Here is a 20,939-nt window from a genome sequence, read left to right as displayed (position 1 = left end):
AATGTGCCATTTTCAACCAAAAGGGTACTTATTGTCGCTTGTCATTAAGGCGCTATTTCCATGTAGCTTCAATGAGAGATCAACCTTATCAACAAGCGACAATGTGGTACCTTTTGGTTGAAAACGTCACAAATACCTAAGTTCGATCTCACGAAGCCTTGCGTACGCTATATTGCACATATTCTAAATGCGTTGAACATTTATTCATTTGTAGAAAGTTCCAAATTCAAAAACAAAACCATTTCTTCTGGAACTCAGGAGGATGATATAGAAGTGTAGAATTACCTCGTCAGCGGTAGACTTGAGGAAAGGCTCGAGATCTTCGGACAAGTCGGCGCCCTGGTGGTAGTACGTGCAGCACGCCTGCATGTACGACAGGAACTGCAACAAGACAAGGTGTATGGTCATCAAAAGCGAAACGATACAGGGGAATAGTAACGCGTCAAATGCGAAATACTGACAAAATAGATCTATAGAAATAAAATTTAGATAATTAGGCCATTCAATTTTTTGTTGAAATTACGTTTTTGACACTTTTTTGTAAAATGCATACTTTAGAATACTTGGCCATTAATCGAATTCAATTTCAATTTCAATTTTTTGTTGTATTTACGTTTTCGACACTTTTTCGTAAAATGCATATTTTAGAATACTTTGCCATTAATTTCATTTTATGCTTTGTGATAGATTTGTTCAATAAATAGCTACTGTAAATATAATCACAGTAACGCAGTGGTCCTGGTCCTTGATTGTCTCCCGATTTGTGTGAAAATAAGGCATTTACCACATCATTTTTATACATTAATCAATATTAATATATGAATTTTGGTCAACAAATTCCTATTAGTTATTCCTATTCCTATGTATAAAGAAATTCGCCGGTAATTGTTTGATGACCGGTCTGGCCTAGTGGGTAGTGAGAAGTGACCCTGCCTATGAAGCCGATGATCCTGGGTTCGAATCCCGGTAAGGGCATTTATTTGTGTAATGAGCACAGGTATTTGGTTCTCTATGTATATTATATATATATCGTTGTCTGAGTACCCATATCATAAGCCTTCTTGAGCTTACTGTGGGACTTGTATAGTCTCTGTAAGAATGTCCTATAATATTTATTAATTAATTTGATTTAATTTTGTAAAAGTAAGCTACCTAGCTACACAGACAAGTTCAAAGAATATAAAGGCTACTCTTTAACAATTTTTATAAAGAGCTTGTTCTTCGCATATAATTAAGAATATATACACGAAAATAAATTTACTTACAAACACATATTTCGCACAAAAACATTAATTGTTTTGTAACATTATCTTTAATCTATGACGCATAGTATGACAAACAAGTACGTGCGGACGTATTCGTGAGTAACTGTGAGGCTATACACTATTTGTGTGCCATTTGTAAGCATCTACATAATATGCACGTAGGATTAAAGAAGGTCGATTTGAATGGGAGAGATCCCTTATACGGATACGTACATCTTTGAACCTAGGTCATCTTTTTAGTGTATGAATTTAACATAGATACTTTATAATCGAATACAACATAAAATGGCAGGATATAAAGCAGTAAAAGTACCTGACACACCTTATTGCGATAAACGCACGGACGTTCCAATTGCTCAGTTAAGATAATCTTGTAAGATAAGGTAAAAATAAAAACCATTTCTTATACCGAATTCAAAAATATAAGAGACTGGTGTCGATTTTAGTCGGAAAAAGGTTAAATTGATAGATTTCGTCGAGGAAATTGAACACCTTTTGTTACCAAATTGAAATAACAAGTACTGGTTTCTATTAGCACGTCTTCTTATCTAGCCTTTTATCAGATCATTTTTTTTCAAAAACAGACTCACTAAATTAGTAATGTTTTTTTTCTGAAGGACGTTTAGGTAAACGCGCGTAAAGCACTGATTTTGCCGCTAATAAATAAATAAAATACGTACATTTCGTAAAGTTTGGACTGCTAAAAATGGTAAATTTGTATTACACATATTCTGTACTTGACCTTTATCAGATTACATTTTTGTTATATGACTTAGAGTTCGAGGAAATGAAAGTTAAACGAATTCAATTTTCTCCAGAAATTACTTCAAAACAAGTTGCAATTTCTCTGAAAATCGACTTAATTTCAACGTAATTTGGATACTTGAACAATCTACAACATTTGCTGAAACTATTCTTATACATCAATTTGTATAATTTACCACCATAATTTTTTGATGAATTTTTAAAAACTGCCCCTTCTCTTCATATATTACCAGTGACGCACGCTCGCGACCTCATTATTAAAAGGCAAGATGAGAAAACGTGCTAATAGAAACCAATACTTGTTATTTAGATATTACGTAACAAAATGTGTATAATTTCAACGACTAAATCTATCAATTTAAAATTTTTGTTCCAAAATCGACTACGGCCTCTTAAATAGGTAAGTAACTACGCCAAAACATACAAAACCGTTCAAAGTTGAATAAGGTCATTGTATATTAAGGTGTATCAGGTAAATTCCCTGACTACCTGTCTGGCCTAGTGGGTAGTGATCGTGCCTATGAAGCCGATGGTCCCGGGTTAAATCCTGGTCAACCGGTCTGGTGGACTGGTAAGGGCATTCATTTGAGTGATGAGCACGAATATTTGTTCCTGAGTCATGGGTGTTTTCTATGTATTTAAGTTTTTATAAATATTTATATATTATAATTATATATCGTTGTCTAATTACCCACAACACAAGCCCTATTGAGCTTACTGTGGGACTCAGACAGTTTGTGTCATAATTTCCTATAATATTTATTTATTTAAATACGAAAATTGGGTAATCCCGAAAATCATTTAAAAATGACTCATATTCCGTTTAGTAGATTCTCTTTCAGAAGTACCTACCCGAATACATCTTAAGTCTTAACCCATTCATTGCCGAAGACTCGAATTCGCGTCACAAAACTTGGTAATCGTAATGCGTCGGCAATTAATGTGTTAATTTAATATAAAGTTTATTAGTTGCGTATATTGAAAACCGCGCCATTAAAACCTTGTAATATGGCCATAATATCCTAGGAAATTGAAGGTTTAAAAAACTTTTTTTTTATGAATTGTACAAGTGCACTTTTACCAACTTAAATAAAGTATTTGCGAACTTCAATAAAATTTCAAAGCCAGGACTTTGCAACTGTTCGATATTTATTAACAAGTCTTACTAAAAACCGTGAACGTGATAAATAAATATCAATAAAATCGTATTCAAGAAAATAGATTAAAAATAATAGGATCCTTCGCCCATAAAAATAAACAAAACCTTAGCGCACGTAAGATTTCAAGACACTTAAAAAAATTAACACACCTATAATATTTGTGAGGGTTTTCCCAAATCCTTATTAGCATTACACACTCATCTGTTAAAATCCAACTATTCCAAAGGATCACACAACACTGCACTATGAAGACGAACTCAACAATAGAACACTCCGTAGGTGTGCGATTACGACTGAGACCGCGAATACGCGATATGACGATGACGTCGTGACAGCGATCATCGATACGAAACGATAATCCTCCCAACAATCCTCCAAAGTTTGTCCCTCAATATTAATACAGGTGTGACAGAGATGCAACATTGTGACACGGTTCCATTTACGATATCGAATAGTACAAATTAACTCTTCACCTTGTCAAATCTTCATTCAAAAGTAAAGATGCTTTAAATGTAGACCTTATAACATTTGCAGCAAGATCGCTTTTGCAAGTACTCAGTGGTTATGGATTAGCTTATCTGAATGATATTCTCAAACTATTGGTTTTTTGCGACGACATAAAAAGAGACTTAATGATGATGGCAATAAGATTTGTTTCGCAAACACTCTACAAAACAAATACGAGTATTGGAAAAAATTTTTTGTTGTGTTATGGTATCATTGGCGGAAGTGTGTGTAATGTATGTAGGTAAACAATTACGGGTAATTTCTTTCGTATTGACGAAGATACTGAAATTACTGCATCGAATCGATAACCATCGATAAGGACAGGTTTATATAGGTACACACAGCTCTACACCTCTACAGCTTAAATATTAGTGTAGTTTTCGACTCGTATATCTGTATAATGAGAATAGATGAATAAAACAAATATATGTATATTTAAAGCGCGCGGTTGTTTTATGCTATAGACGCAACGTTGAATGCATGCGTTCACGAAATTTAGGAAAAATGAAAATGCCTTTACCGCTGCGTTTACCGCGTAAAACAATATACGGTCATTAGATTATCTGTACCCGTACCATAAGTCACTGACAATATCAAAACTGACATATACGCTAACGTCTACGTAATTTACTTTCTATACATCTCGCTCGCACTAATATGCGAGCACGAGCGAGATGCATAGAATGTAAGTTACGTTCTCGCGTTGACGCTGCGTTTATCGCATAAAACAACCGCGCGCTTAACCCTTCGAATGCCTTGTCCCGTATACGTCACAATTGCCGCTAATTTGAACTTTATCATACAATTTCAAGGATTTAATTCAGTAGCAAATTTTTGACACGGGCGTTCGAGGGGTTAAGTGTCTTCAAAATTTTGAAACTATGATCCTCCGCTGGTCAGTTTACAACGGAACGCACGTTATGCACGACTATAGAGGTTTTTTTTAAGAATCCAACTACATGTATCCGCCATCCTAAGGTAGGAGCGAATAAATACTCGTAATATGATTCTCGTTTTCGGTGATATTTTTAGGGTTCCGTACCTAAAGGGTAAAAACGGAACCCTATTACTAAGACTCCGCAGTCTGTATGTCTGTCTTCTGTCCGTCTGTCACCAGGCTGTATCTCATGAACCGTCATAGCTAGACAGTTGAAATTTTCACAGATAATGTATTTCTGTTGCCACTATAACAACAAATACTAAATACAGAATAAAATAAATATTTAAGTGGGGCTCCCATACAACAAACGTGATTTTTTTGCCGTTTTTTGCGTAATGGTACGGAACCCTTTGTGCGCGAGTCCGACTCGCACTTGGCCGGTTCTTTTTTGCTCTGTCAGGCGTAAGCGAGCGAGCGAGAGAACTTAAGGTTTTTATTTGAGGTAATCTATACACACTGCTTGCATACGTAAATATTTAAGATATTACATTAAAGAGTACTGGATTTAATTAATTCATTAACAAGGAAAATAACAATATTCATAAAACAATAGGTATATTAATGCTTAATGTAGTTTTTCTAGTAGACAAAATAACAGTTCCTTGTAGAATTATTTCGCACAAATAAATATATGTGTATATTAAAGAGTACTGGATTTAATTAATTCATTAACAAGGAAAATAACAATATTTATAAAAGAATAGGTATATTAATGCTTAATGTAGTTTTTCTAGTAGACAAAATAACATAGTTCCTTGTAGAATTATTTCGCACAAATAAATATATGTGTTTTTAAAAAATATGACTAAAATTTAAACACGCTTTTTGAACACCAATTTAAACAATCAATCACAATATGAAGAAGTCTTACTTTATTATACTGTCAAGTGGTATAACTGGGGACACATGGGGTAACTTTAGACAATATCTTTTGACTATGAACTAATCTAGCTAGTTAAAATATTGACCCTAAGACTGGTAAATCCTGATTCAAAGATTGTAAAAAGTAACTCCTGTCAGCCACGTTCATATAATTGGAAAATATTGCCTTTTGTCTACCTAATATAACCCTTCCTATACCTAGTTACGGTACATTTGAATAACTTTGACTTGTTTACCAATGTAACACACTGAGAGGGTGGTTATACCACTAGATAGACCTATTATGCTAAATATTAAAATGTTGAAAAATACTGTAAATAGTCCGCTATGCCTATACCGTGCGCGGGAAATAACGTACGGATGCTATAATAGTGGAAGACACATGATTATTCATATGGAATTGTGACCGATACGCGCGGTACATAAACGTAGCAAAAACGCGGACAATAGCAAGTTGTAGTAATAAAGCTATTCGTTTATACGAACCCAACTTTGCCATTTAAATTTGGTAAAATCATTTAACAGTTACATATTATGTTACGCCTATTAAATATAATCGTACCAAGTGCATTGAAGGAGGATAATTAAAGTGGTAATCAGAAGTCTGTATGAACCTACTGAATTATGAACCATTATTACCTGTCCAATATTTAACAAGTCTGCAAACGTTAATTTATGTAATTAATAGATACAGAATTCTGGATACAATATTGTAATGTTTCCACCTCGACGGCTGAAACAAGCATACTTTAATGTCAGAAAACACTCAGATGTCAGAAGACTACGCGAAATTAAGTAACTATTTCTCTTCTATTGCCTTATCGTTTGGTAAAAAAAAACCTAACATACCTACATGTAGGGTGCTGCTGTATACACGGGTTATATAAAACATGCTACTAATATTATAAATGCGAAAGTTTGTGTTTCGACGTTTGGTCCTCAACCAGTTAAAAACGACTGAATGGATTTTGAATGATATTTGGTACAGAGGTACAGGTCGATTCACGAGACCAAGCACGAATGGAATGAATGAGTAAATGAAAATATCTATGTGGTGTATCACATTAACAAATATAATGACATTAAATCCATACAAAGAAAAAACAATCAAATATATGGTGGCGCTGACATGTTTCGTTCATTCCATTCGTGCCAGCTTTTGTGAATTAACCTGTAGATTATAGCCTGAAAAATTACATATCCCATCTCCCATCCCATATATCTTTTTATCCCAGTATTTACTCTCAAGGGGTCGTAATGAGGGTGGAATTACGATAGTACTAAACTAGAGAGTAGAGAAGTTTGTCAGTTTAACGACTTCTATTCGTCTTGTTTATGCTGACGAAGTCGCGGGCGAAGGCTAAGTAATTACATATCATTACTTTGCGAGTATGACGATGGGTGTGAAGTATAAATAAATACTCGCATGTTACACGTTACACGCGGTGGGTTGCATACGCGCAGGACAAGTTCAACGCATATGAATATTTATTAAGCATCCGGAATCAATTAAATTATCTCACCTTAAGACTAGGCGCAATAATACTAGTACGAACTACACAGTCCGTACTACAGACTTTTTTTCATTAAACAATAGCAACGCACTTTTATTTTAGCTTAGAAGTTGATTCAGATTTTCTATCTACTCGTTTTCTGTTAGACAGACGATTAAAAATAGTAAGTAACTCACCAGTAGGTACAACATACTCACTTAATAAATAGGTACAACATACTCACTTGGTAAACCTGTACAATTCATAAGTTCTTGATAATTTATTACGTTTTCCGACAGGTCTAACAGCTAAGCTGTATACTAATAGCAATACTTAAGAACATTGTTAAACCTTATTCCCTTGCAGTAAGATATACGAGTAGTCAAATACCTATTTAAACGATAGTACTAACTAAAGTCGTGAATGTGCATAGCTTTACCTTGAGATAGCAATCGACGGATACTTATTGTTACTTAATTGATGTTACCGGTCTTCGTTGCGATTCTATTATGTAAAAAAACATTAGTTATAAACAAAGAATCATCGATTCGATTGTATAAGATGTGTAAAACTAAAGCCTAAGAAAAACCGTGCCCCCGAATTTTACAGCTCAAGAAAATTGCGATGTACGATTACCACTTAATGTATAGGACCGTAAAGTAGTGCCCACGTCAATTAATGGGATTAGTTGCGAAGCGGACCCCAGGTTCCCATTGAGCAGTGGCAAAATGCCGGGACAACAACGCGAGGAAGATGATGAGTACAATCAATGAAACCTTATGTTATAGACAAGATTTAATTAGGATTAGGAGTTACTTTTTTTGACGAATCATTTACGAGGAAATTTTTCTGATTTATTTTTCTGTTTGTTATGTTTTCTGATACGACGCGTGACTGAGTCCACCAATCCAAAAATCATGAAATCCTAAGATTAATATTTTATTCCATTAGTAACTTATAAACTTATAACACGTAATTTTCTGGACGTGATCGAGCACCGTGTGCCGAAATCAAGAGCGCGTGGCCAGAAAGAGAGTTACAGCCTTATCAACGTCAGCGGCACCGGCGTCGGTGACACCTAGATAATAAAGTTTAAATTCAATAAACTCACAGTGGCCAATATCTCATGCCTCTTAAGCGACTATAGTCATTTTCTGGGCGTGATCGAGCACTGAGCACCATGTGCCGAAATCAAGAGCGCGTGGCCAGAAAGAGAGTAACAGCTCTCTCAACGTCAGTGATTTTATGTCTTGACATCTAGATCATAAAGTTAACTCAATAAACTCACAGTGGCCAATATCTCGTGGCGCTTCCGCGCCTGCAGCATGGTGATTTTTTGCACATGGTCGAGCGCCGTGTGACGGAAACAGGACCGCGTGGCCAGTAAGAGATTCACCGCCTCCTCCACGTCGGTGGGTTTGTGTCTTGACACCTGGGTAATAGAGTTCAAATTTCATTAACAGTTTGACATATTACTTAAACGGATCCAGGGTTTGTGGTATTAGTGGTGGAAAGTGTAGACCAGGTATTTGGATTTTTTACCATAATAAAAAAAATGAAAAAATTATGCAGCACAATCATGGGTTAGGAGTTAGGATGAATTTAAAAATAATAATTGTAAGGTTATGCAACATAAAATAGTAATTATTTTTACTTGTGACTATTTGTATACAAAATAAATAAAAAATATAACTAACAGGCAAAGTCAAGGATCCTCTATTGGTCTTTTTCCATCTCACAGTATTGAATCGTAAATTTCCCTAAAAAAATAAATGATATTACTGACATCTATTTGAAAGCATATTATAAGGAAACTACAAAAGGCAGAAACGGGTGATGATGGGTGTAAAACAGTCACCTGCAATAATATGTAACACGACGAAGGCCGCAAAAATATCTGACACCATCTTATTTGTAGAGCCATAAGAGCGTGTCACATACATATTTTCTAAAATTCTAATGCTTAAAATATATGTATATGGGGAATATGTTGCAAAAGATAATAAATTTTTTGTTAGTAGGTAGGTATAGTATTTAGTATTTCGATAGGTTTTTTATAGGTTAACTTAATATTCACCTGTGAGTTCCTATTTAAAGCTAGATCCAGATCATTTGAGATTTTATCGAAATGGTGCTTGCTCTCCTTCACACCCTTAATATCTCTGAAACAAAACGGAACCTTGAGCCTAAATATAATTGTTATCATTATAATGCATGTAATACAATTGAAGGCATATTTACAAAAACAACATAACTACACTAGACATGAATTTACAGGAAACGAAAAAAACTAAATGTCTTTTTATTGGACATAAACATTGTATAGGTGATTTTAGTAAGTGGCCAATAGTTCCGAAATATACGATTACACATTTCAAAGACCAGTATTTTAGGAAAAAAATTGAAAAATAAGTTCGTCACTTATGCTGCTTTTGTAAAATCTTGTTAGTTATGTTCTTTTTGTAAAAAAATAAAACAAGTTTCTATAGAAATTATGTTATGTATTCTATCAGAGAGGTACAGATTTATCTTACTTAACTAGTATAGGTGTATTTTTGGGGACTGATTTTGGACAATTGGGGTACTTTTGGACACTATCTTTTGCTCTACGTGTAGATCCTGCTTAGACGAATGCTATGATACCAAAAACTCAAATTCGCAAAAAATGTTAGTTATGTTGTTTTTGTAAACATGCCTTCAATTAATAGTACATTTGTGCAACGAGACGAGGAGGGTAAGTGAAGTATTGCAAACGAGGGTGTTAATTAAAAACTCGAGTTTGCAATATTCTTACCCCGGAGTAACACACAATGTTTTGCGACTTGAGAAGAAAAAACTAAATTTAAAGCAAAATAATTGTTTAATATGGTGACATTTCAAACAACCATCTGCCATATTGTCATTTTTTTGACAGGTTAGGTTCGTATGAATTAGTGACATAATTAAAAAAAGGCCCTAGGGAGTTATAGCTTTTTTTTACAATCCATAACTACCGTGGGAACAATATAGGCCCTTGTCCTTCACACCTGCATGAAATAAGTTTTTTTCCGAGCAAGTGTGATAAAAAGGCAATTTACGCAAAACAAATTAAGAGTAAAGGCAAGCTCGGCCGAATTGCACCTTTTCATACAAACGTAGTTCCTCTCTTATTTTGAAACTACTTGTTGGATTGTAATGAAACTTTGCACATACAATGACATGGGGTATATCTAGGTCTGTAATCTCCAGTTTAAAAACAAACGAAATAGAGCAAAAACAAGTTTTGTATGAAAAACTTAAAATTGCTGTATTTTTTTAACTATGGTATCTGAAGCTACATAAACTAATTACAGATATACATACCTTATCCTATTGTAAGTACAAAGTTTCAGAGCAATCTAGCTAGTCATTTTAAAATGAGAGCAGAATTACGTTTGAATGGAGAATCGAGCTTGCAGGGGACCCTTAAGTTCTATAAGATCTTGTCACAAGAGGACATGTCTATATTTTTATTACAGTTTTATCACAATAATGATGAATCACTTGTGGTTGATAACTTACTCAGAACACATAAATAAAATGTGTATGTGCCTAATGAACATTGATAAAGGAATTTATTTGGGTTTAGTGTACCTAATCCCACATTATTATTTTGTGATATACATACAGATATTAAGTTTTGTTAATTTCCTGTCATAAAAAGATTTGGAAACTAATTGCCTTCTTTATGGCTAGCAAAGTTTTTTTATAATTTAAACATACGCCTCAAAAATGTAATGCTTAAAATAATAGACTATGCTATTAATCAAATTTAAACTATCGTGAGACATATTAACTTAACTAACTTAGCAGTTTCACTAACGTATTTTTATTTTTACTGTTAGTGATTGAAAATGAAGATCTAGGCTCTCCCAAACATGTCGCGCGAGTGACTAAAAATACGTGAGTGAAACCGCTAAGTTAGTTAAGACTATCTATTGGTATTTTAAAGTATAAAACCCAATTTTGATCATGTGTAGTTTTTCAAAAATAAACAGTTATAAAGTCTATAAATCCAACATAAACAAAATAACCCACAAGTACCTTTCTAAAAGAGCCATTAAGCCCATATGTAAACATTAAAGCTGCCCATTCATGAGTCATTGCACCATTAGGTAAACATTTCCTCCAAGGAAACATAATCTAATTATAGCTCATTAATGCAAGCCAAACAAGTTTACAGTTAAACTGGATATTGATTAGCCAAAAATGATTGGCTAGTGAATTAGGACAGTCATTAGTGTATAATTTACCCTTTTCTGTACTTTAATAACAGGCTAAGTTTTCAGACATATACTTAGGGGTCATCCATTAATTACATGACACGTAAGAACATGGGTTTTGGGTTGTAAAATTACTAATATTTATTTTGTCAAAAATATTTTCGTAAAATATTAATATACTTAATTTTATTTTATTGATAAAATATTTATATTTTAAGTAATTATGTACTCTAACCAATGGATCATAGAAATCTGAATAAAGAAATTATATTATTATTAAAATATGGCGTCACACTAGGGGGGGGGGGCTTGCCAAATGTGACCAAGTGTGACAAGGAGGGGGGAGGGGTCAAAAAACCTCGAAATTCGTGTGACGCAATTAATGGATGAACCCTTATTAGTATCAAAGGCTTGAACAAGAGTCAGAAGTGAAACTGTAAATAAACAGTTGTTTAAAGATAAGACCAGGGTGGGATGTTGCATATGTTTTCATCAACACTTACACTTTAATAAAAGCTGTGAGATTCTTGAGTACAGTCCTGGAGGCCTGGTCCAGGAGTATGGAGTGGAACTTGTTCATTTCCTGCAGTGCATGGATCATCCGGTTCAGCGTGGCTATCACCGTGGGGTCCTCCGAGAAGTAACCACTCAGATCCCATAGTGCATTTGTGAAAGCACTACAACAATTAACAAAATATTGTATAGACAAGAGAACTCAAAATTTATTTAAACTGATTTTTAGAGATGTAATCTGAATAAAATTTATAGTAGAAGCTCGCCTTGAAATGTGGCAAAATGTAATAATAGGTTTAGTATTGATCATATTGAATTTTAGCCTCTATGCCCAAAAAAACATAATTAGGAACCTTTAATATACATTTATTTGGAAATAGTAATCATAAACAGCATTACTTGTTATTGATAACATAAGTATTTACTCTTTTTTTAATAGAACTGTCTTGGGAGTCTATGATAATACACAAAGGCATTGTTAATTATGGAATAGCATTCCCACAGCCATAATGAACAATTCAATGATATAACAGTCTCAGATGACTGCACAGCAATGCATTTGCAAGAAATATACACTACAAGCTTACCCTCGATGAGTCATGTATGTTTTTCCTGTGTCTATCATAAGAGAACATGCCTTGAGGACTTTATCGAGCTTCAACTCCAAGCCGTCGATACTCGCCTCCTCCGTTTCCAGCTGTTCTCTGCACACATAAAAAAGGAACTCTTACACAAATATTTAACACACACAGCACGTATGAATTTCACTTTCTATCATAAGAAGAATAACTTTCATTGATTAGGTACAATTAATTACCGAAATTTTGGTGAATCTCTGAGGCACTCATCGAAATCTATTAAAGGTTTCATAATCAAAACTGTGAACACAATTGCATTGATTTAATTACACGATATGTGATATTTTAATTGAGTGTTTTTATCTTCGTGTCGAACAAAAAACTGGCGATCCACCTCTTTCACAAATCCGACACGAAACGTCAGAACGTCACACAATTCACACATCTACATCTGTTCTGTCAATTGGGACAGATAACGCAAAAGGATTGCAAAAAGATAATAAAGAAGTCTATATTTTTGCATATAAAAGCATGATAGCCAACGTCGAGAAAATAAAATTAAATATGTACTTTGGCTTTTCGTCCCAGAAATACAGCTGCAAAGTGTCACAAACAGCTGATAAAAATGTCCTGTCAGAAATGTCAGTTCAGTCAGCGTCTCAGCGATATGATTGTGTGGATTTGCGGCTTGCGGCCGTATTGCATAGAGTAACTTATATATACTGAGACCGTATTGTGGTTTACTTGCTTGAACGTGATTTGTTTTCTTGCTTTCAACTCTTTAAAGTAAAAGTTACGAATAAACACATATTTATGCCGTTACGTGCTTATCAAAATAAATGTGTGTTAACTGAGAAGTAGTTTGTCAGTCTGTTGTGGATCTAGGATAACAGTAACAAAATAGTGTAGTAAAATGAATACGAATGAGAATAATAAATCGCGTATTAAAAATGATCACATCTTGACTGTACTAGTTTGTGCTATAGCAATACCTCTATCTATGTCTTTATGGATAATTAATTTAATATATAGTAAATATATAGCTAAGAATGCAGGATTTGATGGTGAGTACTAATTTTTAATACCAAAACTTTCTAATATAACATTAAAAATTCAATTCTATCTTGCATTTTTAACAACTTAAAATAATAAATGCATAATACTAAAAAGTAATGTTATCATGTTTACATGATCGTTAGTGAGTATATTGCAGTATTAAAAATCAAAGGTCAGCTGCCTATGACTTCATCACCTGAAAACATCAAGATGCCTTTTGGACTTTATTGCATGGCAACAAGGGCCTATTTTCTATAACTGCAGTATTCATTAGCCATGAACTAGGTGTTAGGTGCACAGTACACAAGATATTTGCATACCAATTATAAATTTGATATTCAATGCATACTACTTATTATAATTATAACAGCAGTTGATACCAATCTTGAAACATGACATAGACAAACATAGCCTAAAATAACACTTTAAAATAGTCTTACAAAATGACATGTTTTGGATCATTCCATGAAATTGTCTACCGTTGTCCCGTACAAGCGCGAATTTTCTGAAGATTTGTAGGTATAAGAGTTTCTGTATCTGTGACAAATGTTCAGAAATATAAAAATAACTGTCGTCTTTAAATGCCGATTAAAATGTTGTAATACATGAAATAAAATGTGTTTGTACGGGACAGCCCTCCGCTCCTTTTGTACTAATGTATGCCTATTGAACCATACTCTGATACTTACTTACTTACTGCTGTGGCGCGACGATCCGAAGTGGATCTTGGCCTCCGACACCAAAGACCGCCATGCTACTCTGTCCAAAGCCGTTTCTGTCCAATACAACACTAATACTGTCCATACTCTGATACAAAACTTTATTTTACAGAGCCTGTGGTAATATCACCTGCTCGCTGGCTGGCGGCATGCTTCATCCCCATCATGATAGCCTTCTACGGCTACAGAAAAAATAGCCTCAACGTAAGCGGAGCCACACTTGGTTTCTTCGTGGGATTTGTGTTAACACTGAGCAATTTTTGCTTCCTAGCAACACTGTTTACATTCTTCATATCTTCATCTAAAGCAACCAAATTCAGACCACATTTAAAAAGGAAAATTGAGGAGGATTTCAAAGAAGGTCAGTTGTGAAATATGATGAAATATAAATAAATATTTCAGTAATTCAACTCGTAATTAACATATTTCCATACAAAATATTTTCTATTCACATTCAGCACAAAATACATTGCATATTTTTAAATAACATCTCTCTTTTAAAATCATATTTATAATTAGGAGTTGTATTCTACATTACTAAAAGGCGAACTTATCCTTTAAAGTAATCTATTTTGATTAACCTTTGATCAAATTTATACAATATAACAATTGACTGACAATAAATAAATTGTAATGTCTAACTAAAGATATCTATTCAATTAAAACAGAATAGCCAAGCAGGATATTTTGTTGACTGATTAGAAGTTATAGAGATAAATTTTATTGGACTTTGGTTTGACATATTGGTATGGTAATTATCCCTCAGTAAACAGTCTTCTAATAATTAGAATATAACAGGTCATCCACAAATAATTATATTTGTTGGATACTTCTTTTAAATATTATTATGCTATAAACATAAGCTAGTCTCACCTCTCCAGTATCTAAAGTCAAATGTTATCTACTCTTCAATACCTCACTATAATTAGGTCAATGGCAAAGTAAAATTCATATAGGTATTCTTATTACGATAAAGGAGGATTTAGTACTTAAGTGGTGGCCGCGGTCGCCAACACAGCTTCCAGCCAAGGTTACCATGCTGGCGTAGATGGTAGTTTGCTACCACATTTCATTTCGCGCTGACCAAGGTCAGGCTGACCTTGGACCGTCGGAAACTTGATTCCCCATGGTCTGGCCACCCCCTTTACACTTAAGCCAGAGGGCAGCGGCGGGCGTCCAGGCCAGGGTCAGTCACATTCGAGCTGCGGAAACCTTTCTTAAGCCAGTTCAGTCCGCGGCCTTACTAAAGTCAAGTATGGTCCTTGTGAAACTATTATCTTACTACTAGACTAGCGGTATTTCACTCAATGTTGGGGCACCCTCGGCCCACGACACGACTGCTCCGAGCAGTCATAGTCAAATGAACGAGAAACATAGAATAGACCTAGCATTACATAGATTTGCTATACGCGTGCGCCCCTGAGGGACAGAACATACGCAATGCGTCAAAATTAAAAACACGTTTTAAAATTCCTGATAGCATACCAAAAACAACCTACGTAATTTGGTCGGGTTCATTGTTACCATAAAAACGGTGGGCAACAAAAAACGTCTACGTCACTAGGGACTTTTTAGAAGTAGGCAGAAAGGAAAAGTGAGACTATGACAAGGACAAACAATAATAGCGCTTTCTGCTACTCCTACTGAAAGTTCCATAAAAGCATCTCGTTCGGTCAAATGGGGGAGGGGCCATTTCCTCTATATTGTTGTACCTCTATGTCGAGAAAAGAATCGTGTCATGCGAGTGATGCGATTCATGCGTTGAAAATGAAAAATGAAAATGAAAATGAAAATATTTTATTTCATTAATAAAAATGTTACATTACAAGGTAGTAGGTTGGGACTTCCTTTTAAGTATATTATACCTGTCTCAGGAAGCTCCGCTCCTCCGTAGCAACAAGTAGTTTTTAGTTTAACAAAAGCAGAAAGAAAACTTAAGCTAATACAATGTAGCGACCACATTCAAATTCACACACATATCGTTTATAATGGCGACTTGGCGACGGCTCAGATGTCACTTTTAAGTCCCTGACACCCAGTCCCTTTTCCAGGCATAATACGATTTATCGACCACATACGCGCCAATAGAATTTCAACTTTAGCATTCCGATTTAAGGTTCAAATTTTATTCCACTTTCGGGATATGTCACGTCTTCATTTTTTGGGAAAACCTTGTAGATTGGTGCGGCCTAGAAAAGGGTTAAGTTCCTTTTCGTCCTCGTATCACAAAGCGTTACGGCTGATTATATGTTATAAATTTTTGTTATTGAATTGATTATGGTTTTTTTTTTTGCTTTCAGGTGGCCAGAGGAATTGGATCCAAGTTTTGTGCAATGGTGGCATGGCAACACAGCTCGGGATACTTTACCTGATGGATGTTGGTGCTGCTGAGAAACCCATCGACTTTTTTAACTACTACAGAGCATCTTGGCTATCTATGGGAATCCTTGGTGAGTTTGATACTTGTACTGGTAGGCTGACCAAAATTATCAATATTATTTTCAGACACATAAAAAAGGTACCTCGGTGTGAATGGTTAATCACTGTTAGACAATTGAATTTCGCCCCATTTACACGATTGTTTAGGGGCGGAAAGAGCTGAAAGAGGGTAATCGGCTAAAAGCTCAAAGCTTAAGGGTGATAGCGCTGCAAAAAAAATGTCTTTGTTACCAACATCACCAAAGAAACATAAACCATAGTATACAGACTTTTGTCTCTTGTTGATCTGTGGGTTTTTAACCTCAAACCTCAGGATCCAAATATAACCTAGGCCTAAAAAAGTGCAATTGGCGATGAAAGCTTTTATTTAAAGTATATTTCCGTTTCAGGTGTATTCTCCTGTTGTAACGGTGACACGTGGGCCTCCGAGCTAGGCACCGTTTTAGCCAAATCTGAGCCCTTCCTAATAACCTCCCTCAAACGAGTTCCACCCGGCACTAATGGCGGTGTCACAATCATAGGCACTTTGTTCAGTATAATTGGCGGCACTGTCATAGGAATATCGCAGTATCTGGCGATTTTGTCCTTTTCTGACAAGGCGTCGTGGGAGAACGCCCCGCCCCAGTGGCCCATTATTTTATTTGGAGCCCTAGCTGGATTTCTGGGCAGCTTAATTGATTCTCTTATGGGAGCTACCTTGCAATACTCGGGTAAGTTATTTGAGCTGGTAACATTACAGGCATTTTTTTTTCTGGCAATACACGAGACAACAAAACTGAGGGGTTAACGCGAACACCGAGGTTCGCAAATTGCGGGGATCTTTCTCTTTTACTCCAAATAAGGCGTAATTAGAGTGACAAAGACAGATGCCCGCCATTTGCTAACTTCGGTTCGAATGTTTGTTGTAGTGTTGGTTTGCCTGTTAAACTCTTTCATACTGCTGTTCTATATAGGGTGGCTAAAAAATAAGTGCATTCCCGTTGCCAGAGAGGTTTTGGAATTATACTGAGCAACTTTTACTATGGGACCAACTACGAAATCGCGAAAAAAAAATTACCCTCCCATTTTTTTGACTAGAGAGGAATGCACTTATTTTTTAGCCACCATGTATAATAGCAAAAACTTGTTTTGCCACACTACATGTAAATGTAACGTAAATTTTAACAGGTTTTTCTTATGTTTACAGGGTTAGACAAAGACGGCAAGATTGTGTCGCACTCCTCCAAAACAGTGAAGCATATAAGCGGTAGAAACATTCTGGACAACCACAGTGTAAACCTCATTACCACCGTAATCATGGGTCTACTTATGCCTTTTATAAGTAAAACTTTATGGCCAATAATATGATATATTTAAAACTGACAAAGTACTACAAATAAGATCAGCAGAACAATGCAATACTAAATACTGGGCATACTATTACTAATTTTTATTTAATTTAATGTATTAGGGCTTTTCTCAGAAAATGATTTGAGAATAAAATTGTGCTTATAATAAACAAGTCACAGTACAGCCCGTACAGTCAACCAATTAAATATTGTGCTACTTGGGACCTTGCCACAATGACCTTGTATACTACTATGAGTATTACAATGAGTGATGTGGCAAGAGGTTGACTGTATTTTGTTTTTGTTAAGGGGAAAATTAAACTTTTACTCAAGAAGCAGCTATGTGCAGAAATTTTTATACCAGTCAAAAATCGAGTCATGTTTTTAGAATTAATACAAGTAAGGTTTTAAGATAACTGGACATACTTATTATAATTATTGGATGTACATGTATCGTCAAAAATGGTAGGTGCATTTTTTGCGGGTTTTCTGGTTCTCATTGTACAATCAGGGACATTCGCGGTGAACTTTTAAACGTTTTTTCTTGCAGGCGGTCAGGCGATAACATAAAAGTGATGACCAATAGCATGGCACTTGTGAATGTGGGTGTCGAAAAACAAGGTTAGCTCAGGTAAAGTTTATTGCAGTTCATTGTCTTTGTGACGACCGGCATTGGCAAATTGAGATAAGGAATCCTAAATGCATCCTAATTGATTAATTGATTATCTTTCTGGGGAGGCGAAGTTTAGCCTAAACAACAACAACTAAAAAACTGTTGTTTGTCTCGTCATTACCTGCTTTTGCCCTTTTCATTATTAAGATAAAGAATTTTAAATGCATCGTAATTGGTTATCTCATGGGAGGCGTAGTTTAGCTCGCTCGTAAGGTAAATTTTCTGAACTGATTCACCGCGAATGTCCCCGATAGTACAGTCGAGTTCGCAAACATCTAAACATCTTTACATTCTTTACAAGACAACGTTCCAAAAATATTCCACGACCTAGTGGTCGACAAGTGGCAGTGTCTGAGGGTGGTATTCCACTTGTCCAATATTTGATCAAATGTGCATTCCGTCTAACTTTCTCATAAAGCAAAATGTGAGACGCAAATACAAATTTGATCAAATAATGGACTGTAATATATTATTCTCGAGAATTTGACCGTACTAACTACATAATTGATGAATGTTAGACCTTATACTAGGTGTAACGAAAATAGCGGGGATCCGTCTAAGGGCGTATTTGGTATCGTGTTCTGATTAGGAAAAAGTAGAAGAAATTTTTTTTGACGACACTTTCCCTTAAACAGATCCCCACTTTTTTTTGTTACACCTTGTATTGTTGCAATTAGGCGTATGAATGGTCAGTTATTTGTGTGGACGACAGTAAATTTAATTATAAATTATAATATTTATGGTGTTAGGTACATTTTCTAACCAATACCAGGCATGGCTCACTCCGCGATTTCGGTGTCTGTTTTGGTGTCTAGCCATAGTAGTTGCCTGCTCGCACTTGCGCCACCTTGCGGTCATATGTGTCATAATTGACGCGTTTTGTTAGAGAGTGAACCTTCTGTACCTAGTACTATTATTTATTCTTTGCCAATACCTAGATAGTTATAGGCGGAACCTGTATACTAAAGTAATGGCAAAAAAACTACAATTTTTGTTTTGAACTTTGAACCTAAAAATAATTATTCTACTTATAGAATAAGTACAAAAAAAATGTCGGAACCTAAAAATAATTATTCTACTTATAGAATAAGTACAAAAAAAATGTCAGACGTCGTTGTTTATCTGTCCGTCCATTTAACGTTTTTACTGCTTAACACACTGCCGTTCTGGCTTGTTGATAGATTATTAAATGAAACTATTAATTAATTCTCAATCGACTATAAAATGTAATGTTTTTTAATTTGTATACTTTAAGTACTTAATAATAATAATTTTGTTGGGTGTTTATATGTTGTTAATAAAGTCAGCGTTAGGTTAACTGTTATGTAAATGATCATTATGTTCTTATAATAATAATTCTTTAATATATTACTCGTTTTTTGATTTATGTAGTTGTAGAGTGGATAAAAACCAATTCATGGAAGCTGACACTGAATGTTGAATGACTATTAGGGCCACTTGCACCATCCCACTAACCCGGGTTAACCGGCTAAACCTGGAGTTACCATGGTTACCAGTACAAGTTGACACTGGGTTAACGGTTTAACCGCTTAACCCCGGGTTAGTGGGATGGTGCAAGTGGCGCTTAGTCATTTACTAACCCTTAATTCGAAATTTCGAACAAAAGAAGGTAAATTAGGCAATGCGCACTAATCGCATAATTTTAATTATTGAACTCAAGTTCAAAAAATTATTGCCTCATTGGCTTGGCGCTCAGTCTAGCCGTATGTATTCTGATCAGGAAAAATGGTGTATTCCTATTTATCCTCGTCCCACGTGACCGCCACCATACATGAGGCGGGGATAGGTGAGAATGATTCATATGAAACCACCTATACCCATCTGTGTCCGACGGGATTGACGGGAACAAATGGGAATACACCGGAAAAATATAAGTATGTATATTGTAAAACAAGGGTCGAAAGGATTTTTGTATGTTTTCTAAAGTACAAATGTAAAAATAGCACCGTTATTGCCTTGTTTGTTTTGACAGAACAGAATAGTCTAATGCAGGGGGGGACACTAGGAATATAGTTAACGTCATTAAAGATAGAGGTAATGGCGTAGATTTGAAAGAATGAAAGAAAAATTGCGTAAAGGAGACTTCCGATTATGCAAACTACGTCACCAGATGTCACTATAAAATTGATACAATTTAAAGGCATGAATACAACATTAAAAAGGTTGCATATACCTCGTACGTAAAGACTTTCTTTATTCATAATGTTGACATCATGGAGACTATATAAAGGAGCCAAATCTCTATCTATGAAAAGTGTCCATCAAAAAACAGTAATTAGGCGGCGCCACCATACACCGAAATACTACCAAAAACAACCTACGTAATTTAGTCGGGTTATTTGTTGGTTCATGTTATACT

The 20,939-nt window shown here is 35.2% G+C and overlaps 2 protein-coding genes across 2 annotated transcripts in view; one reads left to right on the top strand and one right to left on the bottom strand.

Annotated features, from left to right (window-relative positions):
- LOC134746052 (arf-GAP with coiled-coil, ANK repeat and PH domain-containing protein 2) overlaps nt 1-12,772 on the bottom strand; it is a 30,883-nt gene extending 18,111 nt beyond the window's left edge. Inside the window, exons 1-6 of the mRNA XM_063680271.1 lie at nt 12,584-12,772; nt 12,354-12,470; nt 11,757-11,930; nt 9,090-9,174; nt 8,301-8,444; nt 286-381 (exon numbers count right to left, since the gene is read on the bottom strand). Coding sequence (XP_063536341.1) covers nt 286-381; nt 8,301-8,444; nt 9,090-9,174; nt 11,757-11,930; nt 12,354-12,470; nt 12,584-12,636 — 669 coding nt within the window. The 5' untranslated portion in view covers nt 12,637-12,772. The remainder of the gene's footprint in view (nt 1-285; nt 382-8,300; nt 8,445-9,089; nt 9,175-11,756; nt 11,931-12,353; nt 12,471-12,583) is intronic.
- A 299-nt stretch (nt 12,773-13,071) lies between these two features.
- Nucleotides 13,072-19,530, top strand: LOC134746000 (transmembrane protein 19). The gene is made up of 5 exons (XM_063680164.1): nt 13,072-13,408; nt 14,232-14,480; nt 16,420-16,569; nt 16,948-17,268; nt 17,745-19,530. The coding sequence occupies exons 1-5, from the start codon at nt 13,258-13,260 to the stop codon at nt 17,903-17,905; spliced, it is 1,032 nt and encodes a 343-aa protein (XP_063536234.1). The 5' UTR covers nt 13,072-13,257; the 3' UTR covers nt 17,906-19,530.
- Nucleotides 19,531-20,939: the final 1,409 nt, after the last annotated feature.

The sequence above is a fragment of the Cydia strobilella genome, chromosome 12 (genome assembly GCF_947568885.1).
Source record: "Cydia strobilella chromosome 12, ilCydStro3.1, whole genome shotgun sequence".
In the NCBI taxonomy this organism is placed as follows: domain Eukaryota; kingdom Metazoa; phylum Arthropoda; class Insecta; order Lepidoptera; family Tortricidae; genus Cydia; species Cydia strobilella.
The sequence above is the reverse complement of the archived record's forward strand: the minus strand, read 5'-3'. Positions and strand labels throughout refer to the sequence as shown.